This window comes from Pongo abelii, chromosome 15 (assembly GCF_028885655.2).
Source record: "Pongo abelii isolate AG06213 chromosome 15, NHGRI_mPonAbe1-v2.0_pri, whole genome shotgun sequence".
Classification (NCBI taxonomy): domain Eukaryota; kingdom Metazoa; phylum Chordata; class Mammalia; order Primates; family Hominidae; genus Pongo; species Pongo abelii.
In genome coordinates, this window is record NC_072000.2 from 78,659,398 (window position 1) to 78,681,473 (window position 22,076).

The following is a 22,076-nucleotide window of genomic DNA, read 5'->3' on the forward strand; positions in this document are numbered from 1 at the left end:
AGCTCCTGGGATGGAAGAGATGGTGAACCCAGGAGCAGGCAGCAGGGGCGTGGAATCCTTGACCCCCTCACACCCTGTATCCACCCTTGGTAGCTCCAGGCAGCTCCATGGAGCCTCAGTCACCTTGGCTCACATCCCTTCCTCCTTGTCCTCCAAGGCTCTTGAGCCTAGAAGGGCTTTTTTTCCAGGCACGGATCTTGCTTTGGCTTGCCTAGAGCAAGCCAAATGCAGGCCATCACTCTACAGCCAGACTACTCCAAGCAGAGAAATCCTGGGATGGTGCAGACACTCTGGCCACCGCTCCTCCTAAGGCCCATACGTGGGCTTGTCCTCTCCACAGGCTGCCAGGGGTCAGAGCAGCAGACATAGCAATAGGTCAGTCTTGGAGAAGAATGGGATTCACAGGTAGCACAGCAAGATACCTAGAGGGCACCAGGTGTTACAGAAACGTTTATTACAGGAATAAATCAGTACAATAATGGGACCTTAAAACTGCTGTGATGCAAGAGTGGAGGGCTGGGCAGTGCCCGAGGCAGGGGAGGACAGTGGGACAAAGGATGCTCAGTGGTGGAGCCACAGCCCTGGGCTCTGGATGGGGCATGGGAATGACCAGGTTCCCACATCATGCACAGCAGGGGCCTGTAGCTTAAGTCCAGACAGGCCTGCCCAAATTGGTGCTGCCCCCCTGCCTACCTGGAGATGTCTCTAAAATTCTGGATGTGCCCTAGTGGCTGAGGGTGTTGAGAGTGGCACTGAGCAGAGGTATCAGTGAAGATGCCCCAGGGGTAACCAGGTACCCACCACTGACCCCCTAGCATTCAGAGATGGGAAAACATCATTGGTCTTTGAGAGACAGGTGTGACGTTCCTCCTTGAGTTGGCGGAACCCTTAGGAATGGCTGTAGTTTGGCTCCAGCCCGGATGTTCCAGGCAGAATCCAAACAGCCTGAAAGCTTCCCATGGAAGGCTCCTGCCACATCCCTGCCTACAAATACAAAGAGTTATGTGACCAAATCCCTTAGATGAATTCTATTCATCCTAGGCCTTGCTCAAGGGATACCTCCTCCAGGAAGCCTTCCTAAGCACTGCTGACTACTCAGCAGGCCATTCCTTCCCTGAGTCCCTTCCCTCACCTATACTCACTACTCCCTAGGGTCTCTCCTTGCTGTGTTTTCTGCAGGGCTGGACCTAGGGCCCTGCACTCAGTGGCTGGTGAGCTGAGGGCACTCTCTGGGTCTAGTCTACTTGTGATGGCACCAGCTCACGGACCTCCAGGCAAAGCCCAGAAAAGAATGATGGGGGTGGGGAGTGGGGGCAGAGTAGGAAGACTCATGTAGTCCAGCAATATTTCAGGACCCTCTAGTCTCTGTCATTGCAACTGCCTTTTGCACCTGCATGAAGAAGCTCCAAGAACCTGCCCTTGGTTCAGAGTTTACATACCGAGGCTCCTCTTCCCAATCTAGAATCTACAGTGCCTCACAAGCCCATGGGGAGAAAAGCACCCTCTAGAATCAGAGACAGCAAGAGGCCCCCTTGCCTCCACATATTTCCTTCTTGGCCTGCTGAGGTCTGGGCATGATGGGGCCAGACAGTGGAGTTGGGGGAAGCTCAGGCTGTCCCCAGGTGAAGATCCCTGTGGGCTGAAAGGATTGGGACAGGTCCCCTTGTGCCCTGGGCACCCCCTTTCCTCCCTGTAACCTCCTGCTCTTTCTCTGTGGGGAGGTTGGCAGGGTAGGTGGTGGGCTGGCTGTAGGGCAGGAGATCCTCTAGGGAATGGGCGGAATGGACTGAGCTAGGCCCTGCTGGGATGGCCTGGTGGGCAGCCCTGCCTTCTGTTTCCCGTCTGTAGCCTGGGTTAGAGAGTGGCGCCCCGGGCCCTGCTCTGGGGCTGGGAGCAGGGGTCAAGCAGAAGTGAAGGCTGAGCTCTGCAGGCTGCGGAATGGGGGTCTCCCCCTCAGCAAGCCACTCTCACGGGATCATCTTCAGGGGCCGGGCCTTTCCATAGGGTCTGCAACCCCAAGCCTCACTGCTTCCTCAGGTGGGCAGGGGAGTCAGGATGCAGGCCCTACTGGCTACTAGCCATGACCGTTCTGGGACATGTAAGCTGCCAGAGCCACCACCACAGCCACGTAGAGACCGGCCCCCACGGCGATGGCGAGTGTGGCTAGGAAGAGGGCCCGGCGGGAGGTGGTGCTGGCCAGGCGGAAGTCCCCTTTGGAGATGGCCTTGCTGGTCTAGGGAGAAAGACATGCTGATGAACAGGAGTGTCCCCACACCCAGCCAAACAGCCCAGCCTGCCAGGCCCCTGACCCCATCCTGCAGACGGGATGCCAAGCCTTCCAGTACAGGGACGGGCCAGAGAAGGGACCTGGGCCCCAGGTGCTCTTACCCCCTGGGAGAAGTAGAAGGCAGCAATGCCCAGTGGCCAGAAGCAGCAGAGCATGGAGAAGAGAGTAAGGCCCAGGTGGTCCCTGGGAGGCAGCGTGAGGAAGTTGTCTTCACTTTCACTCTCGGTTGAAGTGGCATCGCTCTGCAAAACAGTGGGGTTTGGTGACCAGGACCGGGATCAGCCCAGCCCCATCAGGCTGGCAAGAGGTTTTTAAAAAGGCAATACCCAGTGGCCAGCGACATGGAGCAACAGACAGTCTCTTCTGCCGCAGGTGGGGGTGTAGGCTGGCCTTGGCACTTTCTACCAAAAGCCTTAACAATGGCACAATGATTCCACTTTTAGGAATTTATCATGAGGAAAGAAGGTAAATACCTACATCCAGGGTTGTTCATCATAGGATAGCAATTGTGAAAGAAGAGAAACACTCTCAATTGGCCGGTCGCAGCGGCTCACACCTGTAATCACAGCACTTTCGGAGGCCGAGGTGGGTGGATCACCTGAGGTCAGGAGTTCGAGGCCAGCCTGGCCAACATGATGACACTCCCTCTCTACTAAAAATACAAAAATTAGCTGGGCATGGTGGCAGGTGCCTATAATCCCAGCTACTTGGGAGGCTGAGGCAGGCGAATCACCTGAACCTAGGAGGCAGGGGTTGCAGTGAGCCGAGATCGCGCCATTGCACTCCAGCCTGGGCGACAGAGCGAGACTCCATCTCAAAAAAAAAAAAAAAAAAAGAAACACTTTCAATGACCAGTGACCAGGAGACTATGTTAATAAATGATGGAAGAACTCACAATGGAAGACCATGTAACCATTAACAATCACCTCTCAGGAATACATTAAATTACATGGAGCAATACTAAAATATGTTGCTTAGAGAAATTAAATCAGATTATAAAACTATGTACAGCAAGATTTCTTCTGGGGAGTGTGCTGGGGGAAAATGTGAATAAGAGACTTACACAATCATCCACCAAAATGTTGTCTTTGAGTGTGCTGGGTTTAAATTATTTGTATAATTAAGAAAACAAGAATAAGTGCTATTGAACAATGAAATAGTCAACCCAAAGCTAGTGTTTCTCAAAGCATCGGCTGTACATGTGTCCCAAGTCCCTTTTCTTTGGTAGTATACAGATTCCTGGGCCCCAATCCAGGCCTATTAGATCTCAATACCTGGTGATGGGGCTCTGGGAACTTGCATTTTATTTATTTATTTATTTTTATTTTTTTGAGTCAGGGTCTTGCTCTATCACCCAGGCTGGAGTGCAGTGGCGCAATCATAGCTCACTGCAGCCTCAACCTCCTGGGCTCAAGCAATCCTCTCACTTCAGCCTCTTGATTAGCTGGGACCACAGGCACATGCCACCATGCCAGGCTAATTTTTATTTATTTATTTATTTTGTACAGTCGGGGTCTCCTTGTGTTGCTCATGCTGGAATCTGCATTTTAACCTCATGCACTCACCTCCTCTTCCTCCTGGTCGTCCTCCTGGTCCCGCAGCTCCTCTTGTACCCCGTAGGACACAGTCTGGATGGTGATATTCTCTGCAGCTTGGCCAAGTCCTGTGGGCTGCTCTAGAGGCCCCTCCTGGGGCTCCCTGTCCTCTGTGAAGCTGGTCTCACAGCTGCTTGCCCTGGGCTCCTTGACCTTGTCTCTCCCCAGGAGGCAGCTGGGCCGGTACCAGGCCTCCACAGCCAGCTGCAGGGACCCTGGGTCCAGGAGCTGGTGGGCTCCAGCAGGCCCAGTGCCGCCTAGGAGGTAGGAATAGAGCTTTTCCTGGCAGGACCAGCTGGGTGGGGTCTCCGGGTAGGGATAGGGGCCATGGAGGTGGGCAGGGCTCCTGGGCAGCAGCGGGTTCTGTAGTTCACTCAGACTCTCCATGGTTCTGGGGCAGCTGCTAGGGAGGGGGACCTGGGCCAGCTGAGCAGTCCTCAGAGCCTGTCGGAAGAGCAAGACAGACAAGCACTGAGGCCAGGGCACTGGAGGCAGGACCCAAAGTGGTGAAGAGCATGGGTCCTGCAGTCTGACTTGGCTCGAACTCTGCCTCTGCCCTTTGCAAGATGCGGGACCTGGAACTGGCTACTTCACTTCTCAGGGCCTCCATTTCTCTGTCTATGGATTGGGGCTGGCAGTAGTGCTTACCCCACAGAGTTGGCTTAGTCATTTGTCCATTCAACACATATTTATTGAGCATCAGCTATATGCCAGGCACTGTACCAGATGCTTGGGGTACCATGGTGAGAAAGATGAGAAGTAGGGAGAGGGAGCAGATGCATGCTTTGTCTTCACAAAACTTCCAGTCTGGTGGAGAAAACAAGTGTAAAATCACGTCTCTGTCCTGAAGAAGTATAGCAGGTGCATGTAAGCACGCACAATGGATGGAGCTGACACAGAGACCCAGGGAAGGCCTTAGAGCTGAGATCTGAAGGAAGAGTATGGGTCAGTGAGGTGAAGGGGATGGGGAACACGTTTCATGCAGAGGGAAGAATGTGTGCAAAGGCCCTGTGGCTGGATACAGGAGAAGGCAGGTGTGGTGCAGGGCACAGATGGAGGTGTGCGATGGGGTGTGGGGGCCAGATGGTGCAGCCTTGCTGGAGTCTAAGAGGGGGTACTAGGGTAGGATCTGGGTCCTGAAGCATTCCCCATGGCTGGGTGTGGGGAGTGGACTGGAGAGGGCTGGACTGACTGACCCCATTAGGGGGCCTTTGCTATGGCTGCAGGCTAGCGAAGATAACTGGGGTTCAGTGGTGGTGTAGATGGAGGAAAGGGAACTGATCCTGGGAAATATTGACAGGACTCAGTGGCAGGTGGGATTTGGGGTTGAGAAAGGATTCATTCTAGGATCAAATGGGAGTGCGCTGAGCCCAGAGCTCGGCACACGGCGTGTGCTCACAGCTGTCAGCTCTTACTGAGGGAGGATGCTTGTCCCTAGCAATGGTCTTAGACGGATACACCTTAGTAACTTCCTCCCTAAGGCAAATTGGGACTTTGAGAAGCTCCTGCAGGATCTAAGGTGGGGCCTCCTGGGTGCTGAGGTTTGGACCTGCACATCCCAGTTGGAAGTATGGAGACACTCACGGCTTCCCTTCCTCCTTCAGCTGCTTTGAGCACCTACTGAGCACCTGGGAAGCCACAAACCCCCCTACACACTGGGGTGTGGCAGGTGCAAGTGGGGTATGGAGAGAGGGGAGGGGCAGGCTAGGGGCCCCGGGGACCTCCTGCTGTTCCCCTCCTTGGCCCATCGCAAAGCTGGAGGGTGATGGGGCTGTGTCTTGCCCTGGATTTCTAATCTGAAGATTGGGGATTCAGCCCTGATCTTGACGCCTTGGGCAGATCTTCGTGTCCTCTGTTTCCTTATCTGTAAGTTGTGGATGGTAATAGGGATTACCATCCATACATCCCCACAAAGTTGTTTTGTGGAGCCAAAGAGATGGCTGGGATGAGAATGTGTGGTAGATTTTGAGAGAGGGGGCTGGTGCCGCCCTGACTTCTGGGCTTCAGACCTTGGCGTCACGCACTTGGGGCCATGTCTGGCCTTCTAGCAGGTCTCTGCTAAGGGTGAAGGGCAAAGTGCAGGGAGACCCTTCTGCTCCCAGGGCTGCGATTATCTAGTCTCCTCTCTGGTCCCAGCCCCCATGAGAATCCACAGCCAAATCCTGGAAAAGAGCAGTTTCTGCTTCTGCCCCAAGAGAAATGGCTGGATGCTAGGTAGCTGGTTCCTGAGAAACCCGAAGACAGAGCATGGCTCCGGGAACAATGCCCAGGTATTGGGACACAGCAAGGGAGGAGTGGGGCCGGGCAGACCTGGATGAAGACACTGAGGGCTTGTCCACGAGGGGCCAGGATTCCCTGGCTGACTTCCTAGAAAGCAGGGTGGGGGCTTTTGGCGGCATGAGGGCAAAGGGGCAAGAAGACACTGCCCGTGGCTTTCAGCTCTGAACCCAAGAGTGGCTGCCTCTAAGCTGGGCTCCAAGAACATCTAACAAATAATCATGGGGGGACTCAGAGAAGGGGATGTGGCCCAAGTGCCAGCTCCTCCCCCAGGGAGGGCACAGATGGTCCGGAGACGTTGGGCTGCCATGGGCCTGAGGGCCCTGCTGGTGCATTAACCAAAGGTGAGTTCCATATAGGCTGTCATGCAGCTGTGGCAGACGCCTCTCCACAGGCAGAGATGGGGCGCACAGGCTTGGGCAGGTCATGCAGGCTTGGATCATAGCTCTTCAGTGCTCACAAATGCAGGGCCTCCTCCTTCCTCTCTGGGGGTCAAAAATACAGGGAACCCCTTGGATTATAGTGATGTGGAGGGCACCTTCCAGCAGGTGGGGAGCACGGAGTGCCCAAGGCAGAGGCCTTGCTGGGCTGGGCTCGTGGCTGGGCTCCTCTGGGCAGATTTCCAGCAGGACTGGTCTCTTCTGCCCTCCAAGGGCAGCTTTGGAGCCCCTGCCATGGTCTCCCTTCTCCCAATAGATGTGACCATAGGTGTGGGGTTGAGGGCATGTGAGCTCTGTAAGCCATATGGATTTGGGAGTCACGTACACTGGGATTCCATGCCCGGTCCACCCCCATTAGCTTTTTGATGTGGCCCCTCAGTTTCCCCAATGAGTGATTGTATGAAATGGCCACTGGTGTCAATCAACTGTAGCACTAACATTCCATGATCCTATGCCCCCAAGGAACCCCACAGAAGTGAAGTCTTCTTGTCCTCTGCCCCCTTTTGAGGGTTGGGGGTAGGTGAACACATGCAGAGCCTAGTGAGGGGCACAGTCATCCCCTTCCCTACCATAGCCCCTTGAGCAGGTTGAGGAAGGCAAAGGAAAGCAAGGCATCAGTTTTCCAGATGGGCAACAGAGCCATGGATTCATCTTGGGCTTCCCGATTGCCCCTGTACTGCCCCAGTCGCAGCCCTGCCCCTCCAACCCTGCCCATCTTGCCCACCCTCTGGGAATGGAGGACATGGCCCCCAAGGGTCCTCCATCCTCTCCCCCAGCTGGCCATAATGTATGTCCCTTCAACCTGCAGCCTCGAGTCGGTACACTGTGCTGTCACCATCCATGCGGGCTGAGGTATGCAGGCGCCTTGGGGTGGGAGAGGGCAGCCCCAGGACCCACAGAGCAGATTACTGCATCTGACCCACCCCTGCTCTATGCTCTGTCTCACCAGGAGGACTGCCCTCCTGTCTGATTTCTCCAGGAGGGATGGAAAGATACCTGAAGACCATAGGGGCATTTGAAGGACGCTTGTTCAAAGCAGGTAGGGGCAGCTGAATCCCAGTTCCTCCCCCTATTCCATCACTGCTTCTGTCAGATTTTCTTGGTCAAAGTACACCTAGCTGAGCCTCCGCAATCCCAGCCACACTCAGCCTTTCCCAGCTTTCCTCCTCCCTTGCTCTCTGATGGTGCCTTTAAGCAGGGCTTCTCAGCACTTCTTGCACAAAGACACATGGTCCTGGCTTTACACGATATGAAAAACTGGAAGCCATGTAAACGTCCAGCAATTGGGAACAAGTTGAATAAATTACTGTGCACAATACAGTGGTACGAGGCCTTCGAACAGGTTTACAAAGAGTAATGACGTGAGAAAATGCTCATTGCAGATTCGGTGAGAAAGAAGAAAAGAAAATGGTAAGTGCAGGTAATCTCAACTCCGCCAAAATGTCAAGAGTGATTATCTCCAGGGGTGGGAGCACAGGTGCTTTTCATTTTCTTTTTTACACTCTGGTTTTTCTGTTTTCCACATTTATTTTTTTTTACAATGAGCATGTACTACTTTTAAACCAGAAAAAAATTAAGTGCATAGATTTCTTCTGAGCCAAATTATCTAAAATCAGTTTAAAACCTCCTTAGGCTGAAGGGTTCTTTCTAGGTTTGGTGGCTAAGCACAGCATTAAAGCCTGCCCCCACATACACTCACACACACACACACACACACACAGACACACACTAACACCCACACACACCTCTGCTTCCATAAAGCAATCTGAATTAGCAGCAGCTGCATCTGCTCACACTCCAGCCAAGGGTCACGGTTCTCTACACAGCTCATACTCACCCCATATCCTACTAGGGCCACATGGGGGAGTTCGCGGACCTGATCCTGGAGACCCAGCACAGAGTCCTGACCAGAAGGAGAGGGTGGCACGTCCCCAGACACAGCCTTCCTGCCCTTGGCTTGGCCTGGCCTTTCAGCCCATTCCTTGGGTCTGCCTCTCCCTGTTCACTGGAGTAAGGCACCGGCACTCAGAGCAGAGCAATTGTCATCACCACCGTTGTGGTTTAGTCTTCCCTGGACGGTGTGTGCCTTCCAGACCCTGTGTGGTTACCTGAGGACCTGTGGGCGAGTGTGCCTACACGCGTGTGTGTTTGTGTATGCATGCGCGTGCACGTGTGTGTGTAGGCATGTGTGTGTGTACTCTGCTCCAGAGGAAAGATATGAGAGGTCTGGAATTCTGAAGCTGAGATTGCTCCAAATTGTGCAGCTGGGGCTGTGGGTCTGGGTCCCACAATGGGAGAGGGAAAGAAGGTGGCTCTGAGGCCGCAGCACCCAGGTTGTCTTTTTCTGAGCTGAGAACTTAGCTGGGCCCGAAGGTTTCCCGCTCCCTGATTTGGGGATGGAGAGCACACTGCCACCTTCCAGACCAGGGACAGGAAACCATTCAGGAATCCACTGGAGACCAATTACAGCCTCCTGCTGAGTCCAATTACACTGGAGTCCAATCATACAGTGTGACATTGGTTTGTTTATCTGTCAAATGTATGAGAGATTTAGGAGGAGTTGATTTTTAACAACTCAGCTCAATATGACTCTAGCATTTTATTGGGAGAAGAAGAATAACTTACACTTACCGAGTTTTTTTACCATGTGCTGGGAACTGTTCTAAATGCTCATGTTGACTCTAGATTCCTAGTGATAGAATAACAACAGGATAGAGGGCTTCCTTTTTCGGTTGGGGTCGACTAAGTCATGTCATGCCAAACCACCAATAACAGCTAGAAAAGCGGTGTGTGGTGGGTGGGGAATATGAAGTCTTCAAGGAATCACCAAGGGAGTAAGAACTGGAGGGTCAGAATGCCAAGATCCCAGAGGAAAGAGAAACACAGGGAGGCGAGCCTGACACTTGGCACTGCATTTCCCTTTGAGACCTTTCCTGATTCCTAAGGGGCAGCTTAGAGGCTGCTCTTCCAGAAACCTCAGGGCTGGGGGTGAAAAATTGGAGGTCAGGGCCTGTTAAGGAGGAGGGCCCCCAGTAAACACCCTGGTTTTCAACTGGGACCTCTTTAGGGCTACATGCTGGAAGTAGGAGCAACTCAGAAACAAACTAGCCCTCACAGCACTGAAACCAGGCTTTGAATCAGCTCCACCCCTTGTCAGATGAAGGCGATCTGCATACAGCCCAGCTGCCCGCCAGAAGCGAAAGTTGTCTCAGGGCAGGGGTTCTCAAACTTCAGCATGCATCAACATCACAGGGAGGATCTGTTAAACCTGGATTACTGGATTTTTACCTTTACGGTTTATAATTCTGGGGTGGGGCCTGGGAATTTGCATTTCTAACAAGTTCCCAGGAAATGTTGATGCTGCTGGCCGAGGGACCACACTTTAAGAACCACTGCTGTGATAGTCACTGACAAAAGAGTAAAAAAATGTACAACATGAAATAATAAAAATACTTTTTTTTTTTTTTGAGACAGGGTCTTGCTCTGTTTCCCAGATTGGAGTGTAATGGCGTGATTCCAGCTCACTGCAGCTTCCACTTCCTGGGCTCAAGGGATTCTCCTATCTCAACCTCCCAGATAACTGGGACTATAGGCATGTACCACCACACCCAGCTATTTTTTTGTATTTTTTGTAGAGACAGGGTTTTGCCATGTTTCCCAGGCTGTTCTCAAACTCCTGGGCTCAAGCAACCCTCCCACCTTGGCCTCCCAAAGTACTATCCAAAAGGATAGTGCTATAAAAAGGGAGGCAAGAAAAAATAGAAAAAGGAATATAGAATAGGTGAGACAAATAGAAAGTAAATAGTTAAGATGTTAAGCTTATAACCAACTACATCAGTAATAACAATGAATGTAAATGGAATAAAATTGCCCAAAAAAAGACAAAGATAGTCATATAGTGTTTTATTCCACTTATATGAAAGTCTAGGAAAGGCAAAACTATAGTGATAGAAAGCAGATGGGTAGTTGCTCAGGGGTTGGGGCAGAGGAGGGCATTGATTAGAAAGAGGCCTGAGGACTTTAAGGAATGTCAGATGAACTGTTCTCTCTCTTTTTTAAATGTATCTCTTTTTTTGTTTTATAATTTTTAATTTATTGTTTCCTTTATATTTTCTTTTTCCAAATGTTCTAATGTTCTATCTCTTGGTTGTGGTAGTGATTATAGGACTACATATATTTCACAAAACAAATTAGTGAATTTTGTCGTGTGTATTATATCTCAAAGAAGACTTAAAAAAGACAGAGGCTAGGCATGGTGGCTCACATCTGTAATCAGTATTTTGGGAGGCCAAGGTGGATGGATCACTTGAGCCTAGGAGTTCAAGACCAGCCTGGGCGATATAATGAAACCCCATCTCTACAAAAAATAAAAAAATGAGTCAGGTGTGGTGGTGCACACCTGTGGTCTCAGCTACTTGGGAGGCCGAGGCGGGAGGATCGCTTGAGGCCAGGAGGTCTAGGCTGCAGTGAGCCGTGATTGCGCCACTGCACTCCAGCCTGGGCAACAGAGCAACACTTTGTCTCAAAAATGAAAACAAACCAACCAACCAAACAAAAAAGATAGATTGGACTTAAAAAAAATATGTTGCAAATAAGCAATGAAACTTAAATGTGAAAATCCAAAAAGGTTGAGAGTAAAAGGATGGAATAATAATAACACCACGTGCTTACTAAGTTCTTACTGTGTTCCAGACACTGTTCTAAATGCTATGTATCATCTCATTTAATCCTTATACTAGCCCTGTGAAGTCTATGTCATCATCATCTCCATTTTACAGCAAAAGACACTGAGGCGTAAGAAAGTTGTAGGTGCCCACAGCACACAGCTGGTGAGTGGGGAGCTGGACATGAACCTTGGAAGTCTGACGTCAGAGTCATGGTACCCTAATGCCACTATGTATCAGCTACCATTATTGGGTGCTTGTTTTGTTCTGAACGCCATGCCAAGTACTTCAAATGGGTTATCTCATTTAATCCATCCTCTTTAACATGTGGGGAAACTGGGGTTTAGAGAAATTAAATCGATTTTCTGAGATCACACAGCTAGAGTGTGGCAGAGCTCTATTTGACCCAAGTCTCTCTGACCAGAGTGCATGCTTTTAGCCACCAAACAGATGCAGGGATGGGAGACCAGATGTCCTGGCAAATGTGATAAAAGGGCTGGCCTGAACAGGACTACGTTCTCCAGGATTTGCTGTAGGGCTGACACCTTGAGGAGGGTTGCTGTGTGCACTGCCTGGTGGGCTCTGACCTGATTGGGAGGAGGCATCGTGAACACTGTTAAAGAGAGGCCAAAAGGACAGTGTGGTGTGTGTGACCAGGAGTTGGCTCACACCCTAGGATGGGGTCAGCCTTTATCAGAACCCTGTAAAATGGTAACAGCTGCTATTTATTGCATCCTCCCATGAGGTGTTCCATGTACTTTATCTCAAAACTTTACAACAACAAATGAAGCCAGTTATTATTATTCCCCATTGTTTAGATGAGGAAACTGAGGCTCAGAACTTGTCCATGATTAAACAGTGACAGAGACTGGATTTGACCCAGGTTTGATTTAGTCCAAAGCCTGGGCTCTGACTTCCCACTCCTTTCAGGGCATAACTGTATGGAGCTACGTGATAAGCGGATATGGAGGATTGTGATATGTGGTAGGGGTGAGAGTGGTGAGGAGTTGATCTTGAATGAGTTGAAACCAGAGTCCTAAGTGACAGGAATGAGAAATGGGAGCGTTAAAAAAAGATTAAGAGATTTAGGGTGCTTTAGTAGGGCGTACCTGTATATGGAGGGTTGTGATAAGTGGTAGGGGTGAGAATGGTGAGGAGTTGGTTTTGAATGGGTTAAAACCAGAGTCCTCAGTGACAGGAATGAGAAATCAGAGCGTTAAAAAAAGATTAAGAGATTTAGGGTGATTTAGCAGCCTGGGGCGGCTGCCTAGATAACCCCAAGGTCTGGATTCAAATAAATACCGAACCTTTGTGAAGAAGTTGAGATGTCGGCCACTATCTCTCAGTGCAACAAGAGAGATTGCTTTTAAACTGAGAGATAAAAACCAGAACTTCCTAATCGGGCAGAAGATTAAATGTAAATGATTAAAATCCAGGGAAAAGGTGACATCTTTTAGAACAGGCGCTAGACCATCTTCTAATCAGATCATGTATAAACTGTAAACTGTGAAGTGTTGTGACTCTGGTGGCTGTTTGTTGATGGCTTGGCGCTGGATTTGAAGATTTCTGGCTGGTGATAAGCGAGAGAGCCACCAAGCCAGCTTAGAGTCATTAGCTGCAGCTTGCTGCATTTGAGAATAAAGGGAGAAAGAGCCAGGGGTGGCGAGGGGGGCGAGGTTGGCAGAATCAAAGAAAATGGGGAACTGAGCTTTCTTTGTTTCAGTCTGCCTTCTCAGCAAGCCTAACACAATTCATTATCCTTTCTCTCACCTCTGTCTCCAACTGCTCCTAATTCCTGATCCTTCCTAATGGCTCTTAAACATATTGTAGTCTCCCTCACTTAAAAAATAAAATCATTGTGATGATTGTAAAACCTGGCTGCAAATAATTTGACACTCCTTCTAGGAAGAGTTAGGGGGTCTATGCCCTTTCTCCCCAATCTGGGTGGGCTTGCAACTGCTTCAACCACAGAGTACAGCAAAAGTGATGCTATGTGACTTCTGAGGCCAAGCCATAAAAGGCCATCTTTCACCTTGCTCACTGGAACACTCACTCTTGGAATCTTCAGCCATTCTGTAAGTAGTTGGATGATTCTGAGGCCACCATGCTGGAAAGGCCATGTGTGTATAGATGCTCTCATCGATGGAACCTGCTGAGCCCAGCCTCCTCATCATCCCCAAGATGCCAGACATTGTGAGTGAAGCCATTTTGGGTTCTTCAAATTAGCCCATCTGTCACCAAGTGATCTCTGTTAATGCCATACAGAGTGGAATGATCACATAGCTAAACCCTGCCTGCATTTCTGACCCTCCGAAGTCATGAAGTATAATAAAATGCCTGTTGTTTTAAGCCACTAGGTTTTGGGGTAGTTAGGCAGCAACAGATCACTGGCACATCATTCCCCAGTGCCATTCCCCGTTTCAGCTCCTGTCTCCTCTCTCCTTCACTTCCCATCCCTGTTTGTCAGAAGCTTCACTCACATTAGGATGCTCTAGCTCTCAGCTCAAAGGTCACTTCCTTAGAGAGGCCATCCCTAATTCCTCAGTCTAGATTTCGCCTCCCTGGTTATCTGCTCTTCACGGATCCATGCTCCTTGCTTCAAAGTGCTTATCACAGTCTCTATTTATATATGTGTGATTCATTCATTAGTGTCTTTCTCCTTCACCAGACTGTGAGCTCCAGCGGGGTGGTAACGGTCTGTCTTGCTCCTCCCTGCATCCCCTTGCGTGGCATATACTAGGCACTCAATAGACAGGGGATCTCATGAATGAATGAATGAATTAGTGAATGGGTGAGCTAGGTGTACTGAGACTCTCTGGGAAGAAAGTACCTTCCAGGATTTGGGGTGGATGGAATACATCTGGCTGAGGCACATTTGGTTCTGCACAATAAACATTTCTTGAACAATTACTTCAGGCCAGTTATTAGGTTGCAAAAATAAACCAGAAGTGGCACCTGCTGTGAGGAAGGGTAGGAAACACAGACTAGCAAACACAAAGTTTCAATAGATGGAGTAAGTTGTGCTAGCAGCACACAGAATGCTATGGGTGCATTGATAAGGGACCCCTATCGTGAGATGGCAGCGAAGGTGATGGTGAGAACTAGGAAGAGGCTTCTCAGAGCAGGTGACTTCTGAACTCAGTCTTGAAGGAAAAAGTAATAGGAATCATCTAGGTGAGCAAATGAGAGAAGGGCATTTCCAGCAGAGGTTATAGCACAAAGGCATGGGGTAGTGGTATAGAGGGGAAGCCAGGGTGTTTGGTAGTGATGGAATGAGGCAGAAGAGGTGGGAAGGCCTTCCATGCCATGCAGAGGAACCTTGGGGAGCCAGTGATGGGTGTAGCAGGGAAGTTCTATGGTCATGCCTATGTTTTAGATAGAGCACTCTGATGGGTGGCAGGGGATAGAAAGGATTTAAGGTGGGTGAGAATGGAGGCTAGGAGTCCTGTTAAGAAACTATTGTAGGAATGCAGGCAGAAGGCCAGGCACGGTGGCTTACGCCTGCAATCCCAGCACTTTGGAAGGTCGAGGCGGGTGGATCACTTGAGATCAGGAGTTTGAGACCAGCCTGGCCAACATGGTGAAACCCCATCTCTACTAAAAATACAAAATTAACCAGGTGTGGTGGTGTGCACCTGTAATCCCAGCTACTCAGGAGGCTGAGGCAGGAGAATCACTTGAACCTGGGAGGCGGAGGTTGCAGTGAGCCAAGATCATGCTACCCCACTCCAGCCTGTGTGACAGAGTGAGACTCTGTCAAAAAAAAAAATAATAAAATAAATAAATAAATAAAATGCAGGCAGAAGAGGATGAGGACATGAAACTGATCTGTGGCAGAATTGAAAACGAGGAAAAGTCATACCTAAGGAGCAGTTAGGAGGCTAAATGAACAGGAATCTGTGGGACACTAGAAGTGAGGAAGAGGAAGAGGAAGACGACAAAAGTGACTCATAGGTTTCTGGCTTTGTCAACCAAATAGAAGGCCATGCAACCACTTGAGACAGAAAACCTAAGGGGAGGCTGCCAGTTCAAGAGGGTAGCCTGAACACAAATGACCACCTCTTTTCCTTCTTAAGTTTCTACTAAAATGACAGGATGTATATCTTTTAAAAGAATAAAATCATAATAAATGTGGAAAACAAAAAAGAATTATATCAGTGGGCCAGAAATTCCTGGAGATAAAGAGCAGATGAGAATTCCTTGGTGAGGAAATCACTGTAGAGAAACCTGTAGCCCCAAACACTAGAGGTAAGAACAACTCTCATTCAGAAGAGAGGACTCCTGTGGAAACAAACTTAGCCAACTTCAGAGGAAATTCATACTAGCTGCTTGTTCTAGTCAATGCCTTCCTTCATTCCTAAGTGTAAATGGACAACAAAAGATAATAAAAAACAGCTACAGGAAAATAAAAGAGAAGGATTAAATAAACAAATAGAACAAATGACCCAATAAGATCCCAAATCATTCAAGTCACAGAAAAGAACTTTGAAAAAAAAATTTTTGAATTCATATCCTCAGGCAAATATAAAAGAGCACTGCATCTATGAAACAATAACAGGCTGCTATGAAAAAGGAGCAATTCAAGAATATGAGCATTTTGGAAATTAAAAATAATCACCGAAATTTTCAAAAATTCAATGAAAAGACTGGATAATAAAATAGGCATAGATAAAGTTAAAAGACCTCTCAATGTAAAAGAAAAAGTAAATGAAATTATCTAAGACATAGAGCAAAAAGACAGAAAGATGGAAAAGGTAAAAGAAAGGTAAGGGACATGAAGGAGAGTCCCAGGAAGTCCAACATCAATCTAATAGGAGATTCAGAAAGACACGACAGAAGGACTAGAGGAGAAAAATAACAATTAAAGAAGCAGAAACGTCAAGTGTTTCCTGAACTCAAAAAAAAAAAAAAAAAAAGAAAGGAATATTTAGATTAAAAAGCCCACCAAGTACCAAGCTGGAAAAATGAGACACACAAACACACACATAGAAGAGCAGGATGGGGAGAAGTGGACGAGTTTTGTTTTAAAGTGTGTTAAAGAGTAGAAACTCTGCCCGGCAGCTGGATGTATGGAGTTGAAGCCCTAGGTAGTGTTCAGGGCAGGAAAGATATTTGAGAATCATCGAAGGACCTTTGGAGAGAGAGAAGAGAAGGGCAGAAGAGAGAACAGAAAAGGAGAGGAGAAAGCTGATGGGGGAACCCGGGAAAGACAGATAAAACAGCTGGAACACTTCTTGGCTCCCACGGGAGGTTTCTTAGTCACTGTCTTCCAGGGAGAATCAATTGCCTCCTTTCTATCCCCTGCCACCCTGGGCTCCCATGGGCCAGACTGGCCTCTCCTTTAAAGCATAATCCACCTGCTTGGGAGATGGGCTTGTGGCTGACAAGGGTGAAAATTGCTGACAGGATTGGGATGGTGGCTCCGCTACTCAAATTAGTCCATTTTCAGGTGGAAATCAAATCTTTTTTCTTACTGAAACAACCTGTCTCTCCGCTGAAGCAGCTCATTCCCAACCACTTAGAAGCAAACAGCACATCTAATGGCGGAAGATAACACACCTAATGAAGAGTTTCAGCATCCGGCCCCACTCCCTGCTTGGTTTGCTTGCTGGGTGATGGGGGTGGGGGCAGCTGCAGGGAGGAAGGAGAAGAGAGAATAAGGTGGGAGGTAAGAGAAATGAGGACTTGAAAGGGCGGGGGTGAAGATCAGTCTTTAGTGTCCCCTGGCTTGCAGCAAAGGGGTGGGATGCCAGCTGAGTCCCGGAGAAGGGAAAGGGGTTGGAAAATGCAGGTTTAGAGAACTGGGATGTTCCTTCTCCCAGGCTGAAGGCTGTTCCTCCTGCTGCTGTCTCCCTGGTGTACTTTGGAGCTGGAAGCCCCTCTAGGATGTACAGATGGATTGGCTTTTGGACTTGAAGGTAACCAGTGATGTGCAGCTATCTCTGAATATTCTCTGCCTCTGCCATTTTGTGTGTATCATGCAAGGGAAGGGACCTGCATGTGTGTACTTCAACATTTTAATCTCTCTCTTCACACACACACACACACACACCCCACACAATTTCTCTCTCTTTTTTTTCTTTCTTTCTTTTCTTTCTTTCCTTTTTTTTTTTTTAAGGCAAGGTCTCCCTCTGTCATCCAGGCTGGAGTACAACGGCACGATCTTGGCTCGCTGCAGCCTGCACCTCCCAGGCTGAAGTGATTCGTGCCTCAGCCTCCCGAGTAGCTGGAATTACATGCCCGGCTACTTTTTGTACTTTTAGTAGAGATGAGGTTTCGCCATGTTGGCCAGGCTGGTCTCGAACTCCTGACCTCAAGTGATCCATCTGCCTCAGCCTTCTAAAGTGCTGGGATTACAGACGTGAGCCACTGCGCCTGGCCACACAATTTCTTAATGACCATGTTGCATTTATTCTTCCTCTTTCTCAGCAGCCTCCCCGCCCCCAAGATCACCCAATCATGTGCCATGTGCCAGGGTTGACTCCCTTCTTCCCTTTGAGGCCTTGTAGAAGGGCCCAGAATAAAAGCCTCAGCAAGGAGGGAACAAGAGGGGAACACAGGAAGCAGCCAATGGGTAGTTTTCCCTGGTCAGGAGAGGAGCCAGATGTCATCTGCCTGGGTGACCAGAGATGCCCTGCACCCTGACACCTCTGGGAGTGGGGTGTCCACCCAAACAGCTGCAGAAGGAAGGCTAGTGTATTGTCCTCACCACAGTAGCAGGCCAGCTCCCCTGCAGACCAGCCTTGCAGAAAAGAAAGCACCTCACTAGCTTGCTGTTGCTGCTGCTGCCATCACTTTGTTATGAGGGTTAGTGACTGTCCATTAACTCCAGAGAGCTGATTCTTGCCAGTGCTGCACCAACAGCTGGGAGCCAGAAAGCAATGACGTGAGGAGCGGGGACTGGTCCCCCACCCTAGCCGGGCACTCACAGAGTAATTCGGCGAGGTCACTGGCATGGCTTACTCAGCTCTACCGAAATGCCAATTAGCTAAGGTTTTTCTGAGCATCGGCTGGGCCTGCCACAGTTGAGGGAAATTATTGTCAGAGAAACTCATTCATATATATATATATATATATACACACACACACACCCCCCCCCCCCCACATATATAAATTCTCTGTAGGGATGGACATTTCCTGCTTGTCCCCTCTTCTGGTCTTCCTAGGAGGGAGATCATAGCCAGGCAGGGTCCCTGGTAGGAGATGGCCAAGGGTGGGGTCCCTGGCCCTTTGTTACTCACAAGAGATGGTGGTGGTGATGGTGGTGGCAGGGATAATGGGGTGGTGGTTCCTGGCCTCTGAGTTTGGAGGCAGGAGCCCCTCTCAGTTCAGTCATTCTGAGTCACACTTATGGCTTTCCCAGAGAAATAAGAAAGAGAGGGGGTTCTTAAGAAAACATCAGAAATATAAATGGCTTTTTCTGGTTCCTATTGCTCACTTTCACTCCATTCATAAAATCCAGTTCATTACTAAAAGGTCATTAACTTTGTTGTCAAACCAGGTTGATAAAGCCGGCATCCTGTATTCAAGCAGAACTGAGGGGTTTATGGGTTTAGGACAGCCTCAGAGAGCCAGCCCTACAGAATATCAGGGCTTGAAATCTTAACTCATCTAGCCCAACTCTCTTCTTTTACAGAGGAGAAAAATGAACCCCCAGAGGGGAATGGACCTGCCTGAGACAGTGGCAGATCTGTGACCAGAACACAGAACTTCTGACTCCTGGTTAAATGCTTTTATTCTGATACATTTTAACATTTCATTCCCTCATTTTACACCCGATTACCGAGTCCTTGCTATCTTCCAGGTGCTGTTGGGGAGGGGGTCATGATGGGGGACGAAGAGATGAAAACAACACAATTCCTGCCTTCAGGGAGCTGTTTCCCTAGATCTGTGGTTCTTAGGAAGAAAAAATAAAAACCGGTGAGTCAGACTCTCACCTTATATTATCTCCTATAGGTGATGATGGAAGAGGAGAAGAAGGGAGGGCACACTTTTTTCTCCTTAAGATTTATAAGTTTGGCTTCACTGATTCTGGGACCCCAGGGTGGCCAAGGACAAAGGGAGACATGGCCACGCTAGGAGAAGAGGGGGTAGGGGTGACAATAATCAGGTCACTGCCAGCAGGCCTGGCTAGGGGTTGGGAACAGTGACAGCAGCGCACACTGGTATGGAGATGTACAGGTGGCAAGCCTCCAATCAGGTGCATTGTTTTTCATTGGGTCCCAAGGCAGTTCCCTGAGGTGAGCAGAGCAGTGACCTTATCCCCACTCTAGGGGTGAAGAGGATGAGGTTGAGAGAGCTTAGGGAGCTAGCTAAAGCCAGTAAATGCCAGCGTCCACCCAGGAACTCCTACTCTAGTGCTCTTTCTACCACTGGGGGTAGGGAAGTTGTGTTGGGTTGGAGGGTGGGGATAAAGCAGTAGAAAGAAGTGGTCAGCCACAAGGGTAGGCCAAGTCTTCCTCCACGCAGTTTTATTTTGATCGCTACATTCTGCCAGTCATAGAGAACTCTGCTCTGAAGAACTAGAAGCACTTTGCAGGCCTGAATGAGCTCATTCAGCACACTCTTGCCAAAAAGAGAGAACTCCTAATGGAGGCTCTGTCTAGGGTCACCAGCACATAATAGAAAACAGGACCCAGGTTCCCTGACTCTTTGCCCTCATGCGCCAAGAGATGTGATGCAAATCCTGCCTGCTTCTGTGAGCGTCAAGAGTGTCATAGGAAAAAAAAAATTGAGGTATCTTCCAGGACCTCCTTCCTTCCCTGAAGAAATGGGTTAATCCATCCTAAGGGGCCTTGGCCCAAGAGCCAATCCCTTGGCCCAAGAGCCATTTCCAGGGCAGAGAAATCTCAGAGCGGGGGTACCACAGACACCTCAGTCACCCGGGTGAACAGGTTTGGGTGAGAGAAGAGGGGAGCTTAGTGAAGCCTGCTCAGATTTTGCTAGTGTCACAAAACCTTGGTGGGGACTGGGGTACCAGGGAGTCTGAGGCTCTAATCTGTATTTCTTGCCGTCAGTAGGCAGGATGTCTAGGAGCTGCCTGAGGTCAGGGTCAAGGCCTGATGTTGTGAGGTTATGGTGTCTTGACCCCAGTTCCTCAGCCCCCTCCCAGCACCCCCAGCCTGCAGGGTGAGGGGTAGGGAGGGACGAAGTGCAAGCCTTGGCGGAGCGCAAGGTGCGGCCAAGCAGGGAGTCAGAGCCCCCAGCCCCGAGAGGGCTCCCGTGCCCTCCCCAGCTCACTCCCGGTTCCGCGCCTAGCTCTGCGCTCCCGCGGCGCCCCCAGACCGCCCCTTACCTGTCCCGCCGCGGACGGTCCTGCCTCCTCCGCGGGGCTCGGGGGCTCGGCATGGGCCGGTGAGCGACGGCGCCCCCGCCTCGCGGTCGCGGTGGAACTCCCAGGAGGGCTCCCCTCCTCCCGGCCCCGCGTCCCTGAGCTGCCGCCGCTTCAGCACCGCGGACAGCTCCCGCCCGCAGCCCGCCGCCGCCGCCCGCCCCGCCCCGCGCGGTCCCGGGAGCCCCGCATCCTGGCCGGGCCCCGCCGCCGCCGCCGCCGCGCAGCCCTCGGCCCGGCCCGAGGCGGCTCCGCGCCGACTTGGGAGAGCAGCGAGGAGGGTCCCCTTCCTCCCCGCCTCCCGCTGCCGCCGCCTCCCTCTCGCTTCCGTGCGCCGTGCTCCCTTCCACGCTCCGGAATCAGCCCACCAGGCACTCCGGACCCGGCTCCGGGGCGGGGCGGGGCGGGAAGTCGGGGGAGCCCGGAGGAGGCGGCGAAGCGAGGGGCGCGCAGCTGGAACCCGCGTACCCGCTTCCTGGAGCCGAGCCCTCTTTCCCAGCCCTTCTCTCCCCTCCTCCCGCGCCCCCCAGAGCGATGGGAGGCCCTTGGGCTTCTTGAAGCATTTTGGAGCTCCTAGGCTCCAAAGCCAGCCCTGAGTTTTTAACATTGATCTGCCCTAAAAAGAAAAACAAACAGAAAGCATTTATTGAGCACCTACTACACACCAGACACCAAGCCCCACAATGTGTTTAATCAACATAAGCTCATTTAATTTTCTTAACAGCTCTATTAGGCAATATAGTCCCCCTCTTCCCCTCTTCCCCTCTTCCCCTCCCCCTGCCTCCCTCCCCCCTCCAATTTTGCAGACCAGGACGCTGGGCTCACAAGGATGAAATCCCGTGATTTGGAGATTCAGTGCTGTGCTGGGAAGGGCACAGGTTTTAAAGCTCGTGGACCTAAGTTTTGGTCTTAGGGTCCCACTTGCTGTATAACCTTGAGCAAGTTACCTAACCTCTTAAAGCCTCAGGTTTCTCATGGACAAAGTGAGGGGTCATATGAGGACAAAATGAGATGACATATGTGACACGTTGGCACTCAATAGGCCCTCAGTGAGTGAGCGTCCCCCTGAGTTTTCCCAGCAAGAGCCCTGAGATCCGAATGCAGGCCTTTTGGCTGCTTTGTCTCCACCCTGTGCTGCTCTTTATCCTCCTCCACCTCAGTTTCTTTTTTTCTTTTTTTTTTTTTTGCATGGGGATGCCCTATCTTGAGTGTTACCAGTGGATGAATCTATTCTTCGAGCGCCTTCACAAGGTCTTGAGTCTCACCAAAGTCCCAGGAGGTCAGGAGGAGAGAGTATTCTCATTTTCTGAAGGTAAGCGTGGGTTTGCAAAGTAAACCACAGAGCAGGCTGCAGCTGGGGCTGGAAGACACAAGGAACCAGGGTCTGGCAGTGGGATTCCACTAGCATCCCCTAGTCTCCTAGCATCCAGCTGAGGATGCTATAGCACATGGCATGGTGGACTCCAGGACTCCCTCACTCCC

The 22,076-nt window shown here is 50.3% G+C and overlaps 1 protein-coding gene across 1 annotated transcript; it reads right to left on the reverse strand.

Annotated features, from left to right (window-relative positions):
* Window positions 1–410: 410 nt before the first annotated feature.
* On the reverse strand, window positions 411–20,943 carry SYNDIG1L (synapse differentiation inducing 1 like). Its single transcript, XM_002824935.5, has 4 exons — window positions 20,559–20,943; window positions 3,853–4,326; window positions 2,389–2,529; window positions 411–2,233 (listed from the first exon to the last, which is right to left on the reverse strand). The coding sequence occupies exons 2-4, from the start codon at window positions 4,267–4,269 to the stop codon at window positions 2,075–2,077; spliced, it is 717 nt and encodes a 238-aa protein (XP_002824981.3). The 5' UTR covers window positions 4,270–4,326; window positions 20,559–20,943; the 3' UTR covers window positions 411–2,074.
* Between the last annotated feature and the right edge of the window lie 1,133 nt (window positions 20,944–22,076).

What these genes read in the sequence shown, in the direction of transcription:
- SYNDIG1L (XM_002824935.5), bottom strand. Translation starts at nt 4,269, where the DNA reads ATGGAGAGTCTGAGTGAACTACAGAACCCGCTGCTGCCCAGGAGCCCT. An exon ending in ACGACCAGGAGGAAGAGGAG is followed by an intron (nt 2,530 to 3,852) that starts GTGAGTGCATGA and finishes ACTGTTTTGCAG; the next exon opens with AGCGATGCCACTTCAACCGA. An exon ending in CCTTCTACTTCTCCCAGGGG is followed by an intron (nt 2,234 to 2,388) that starts GTAAGAGCACCT and finishes CTTTCTCCCTAG; the next exon opens with ACCAGCAAGGCCATCTCCAA.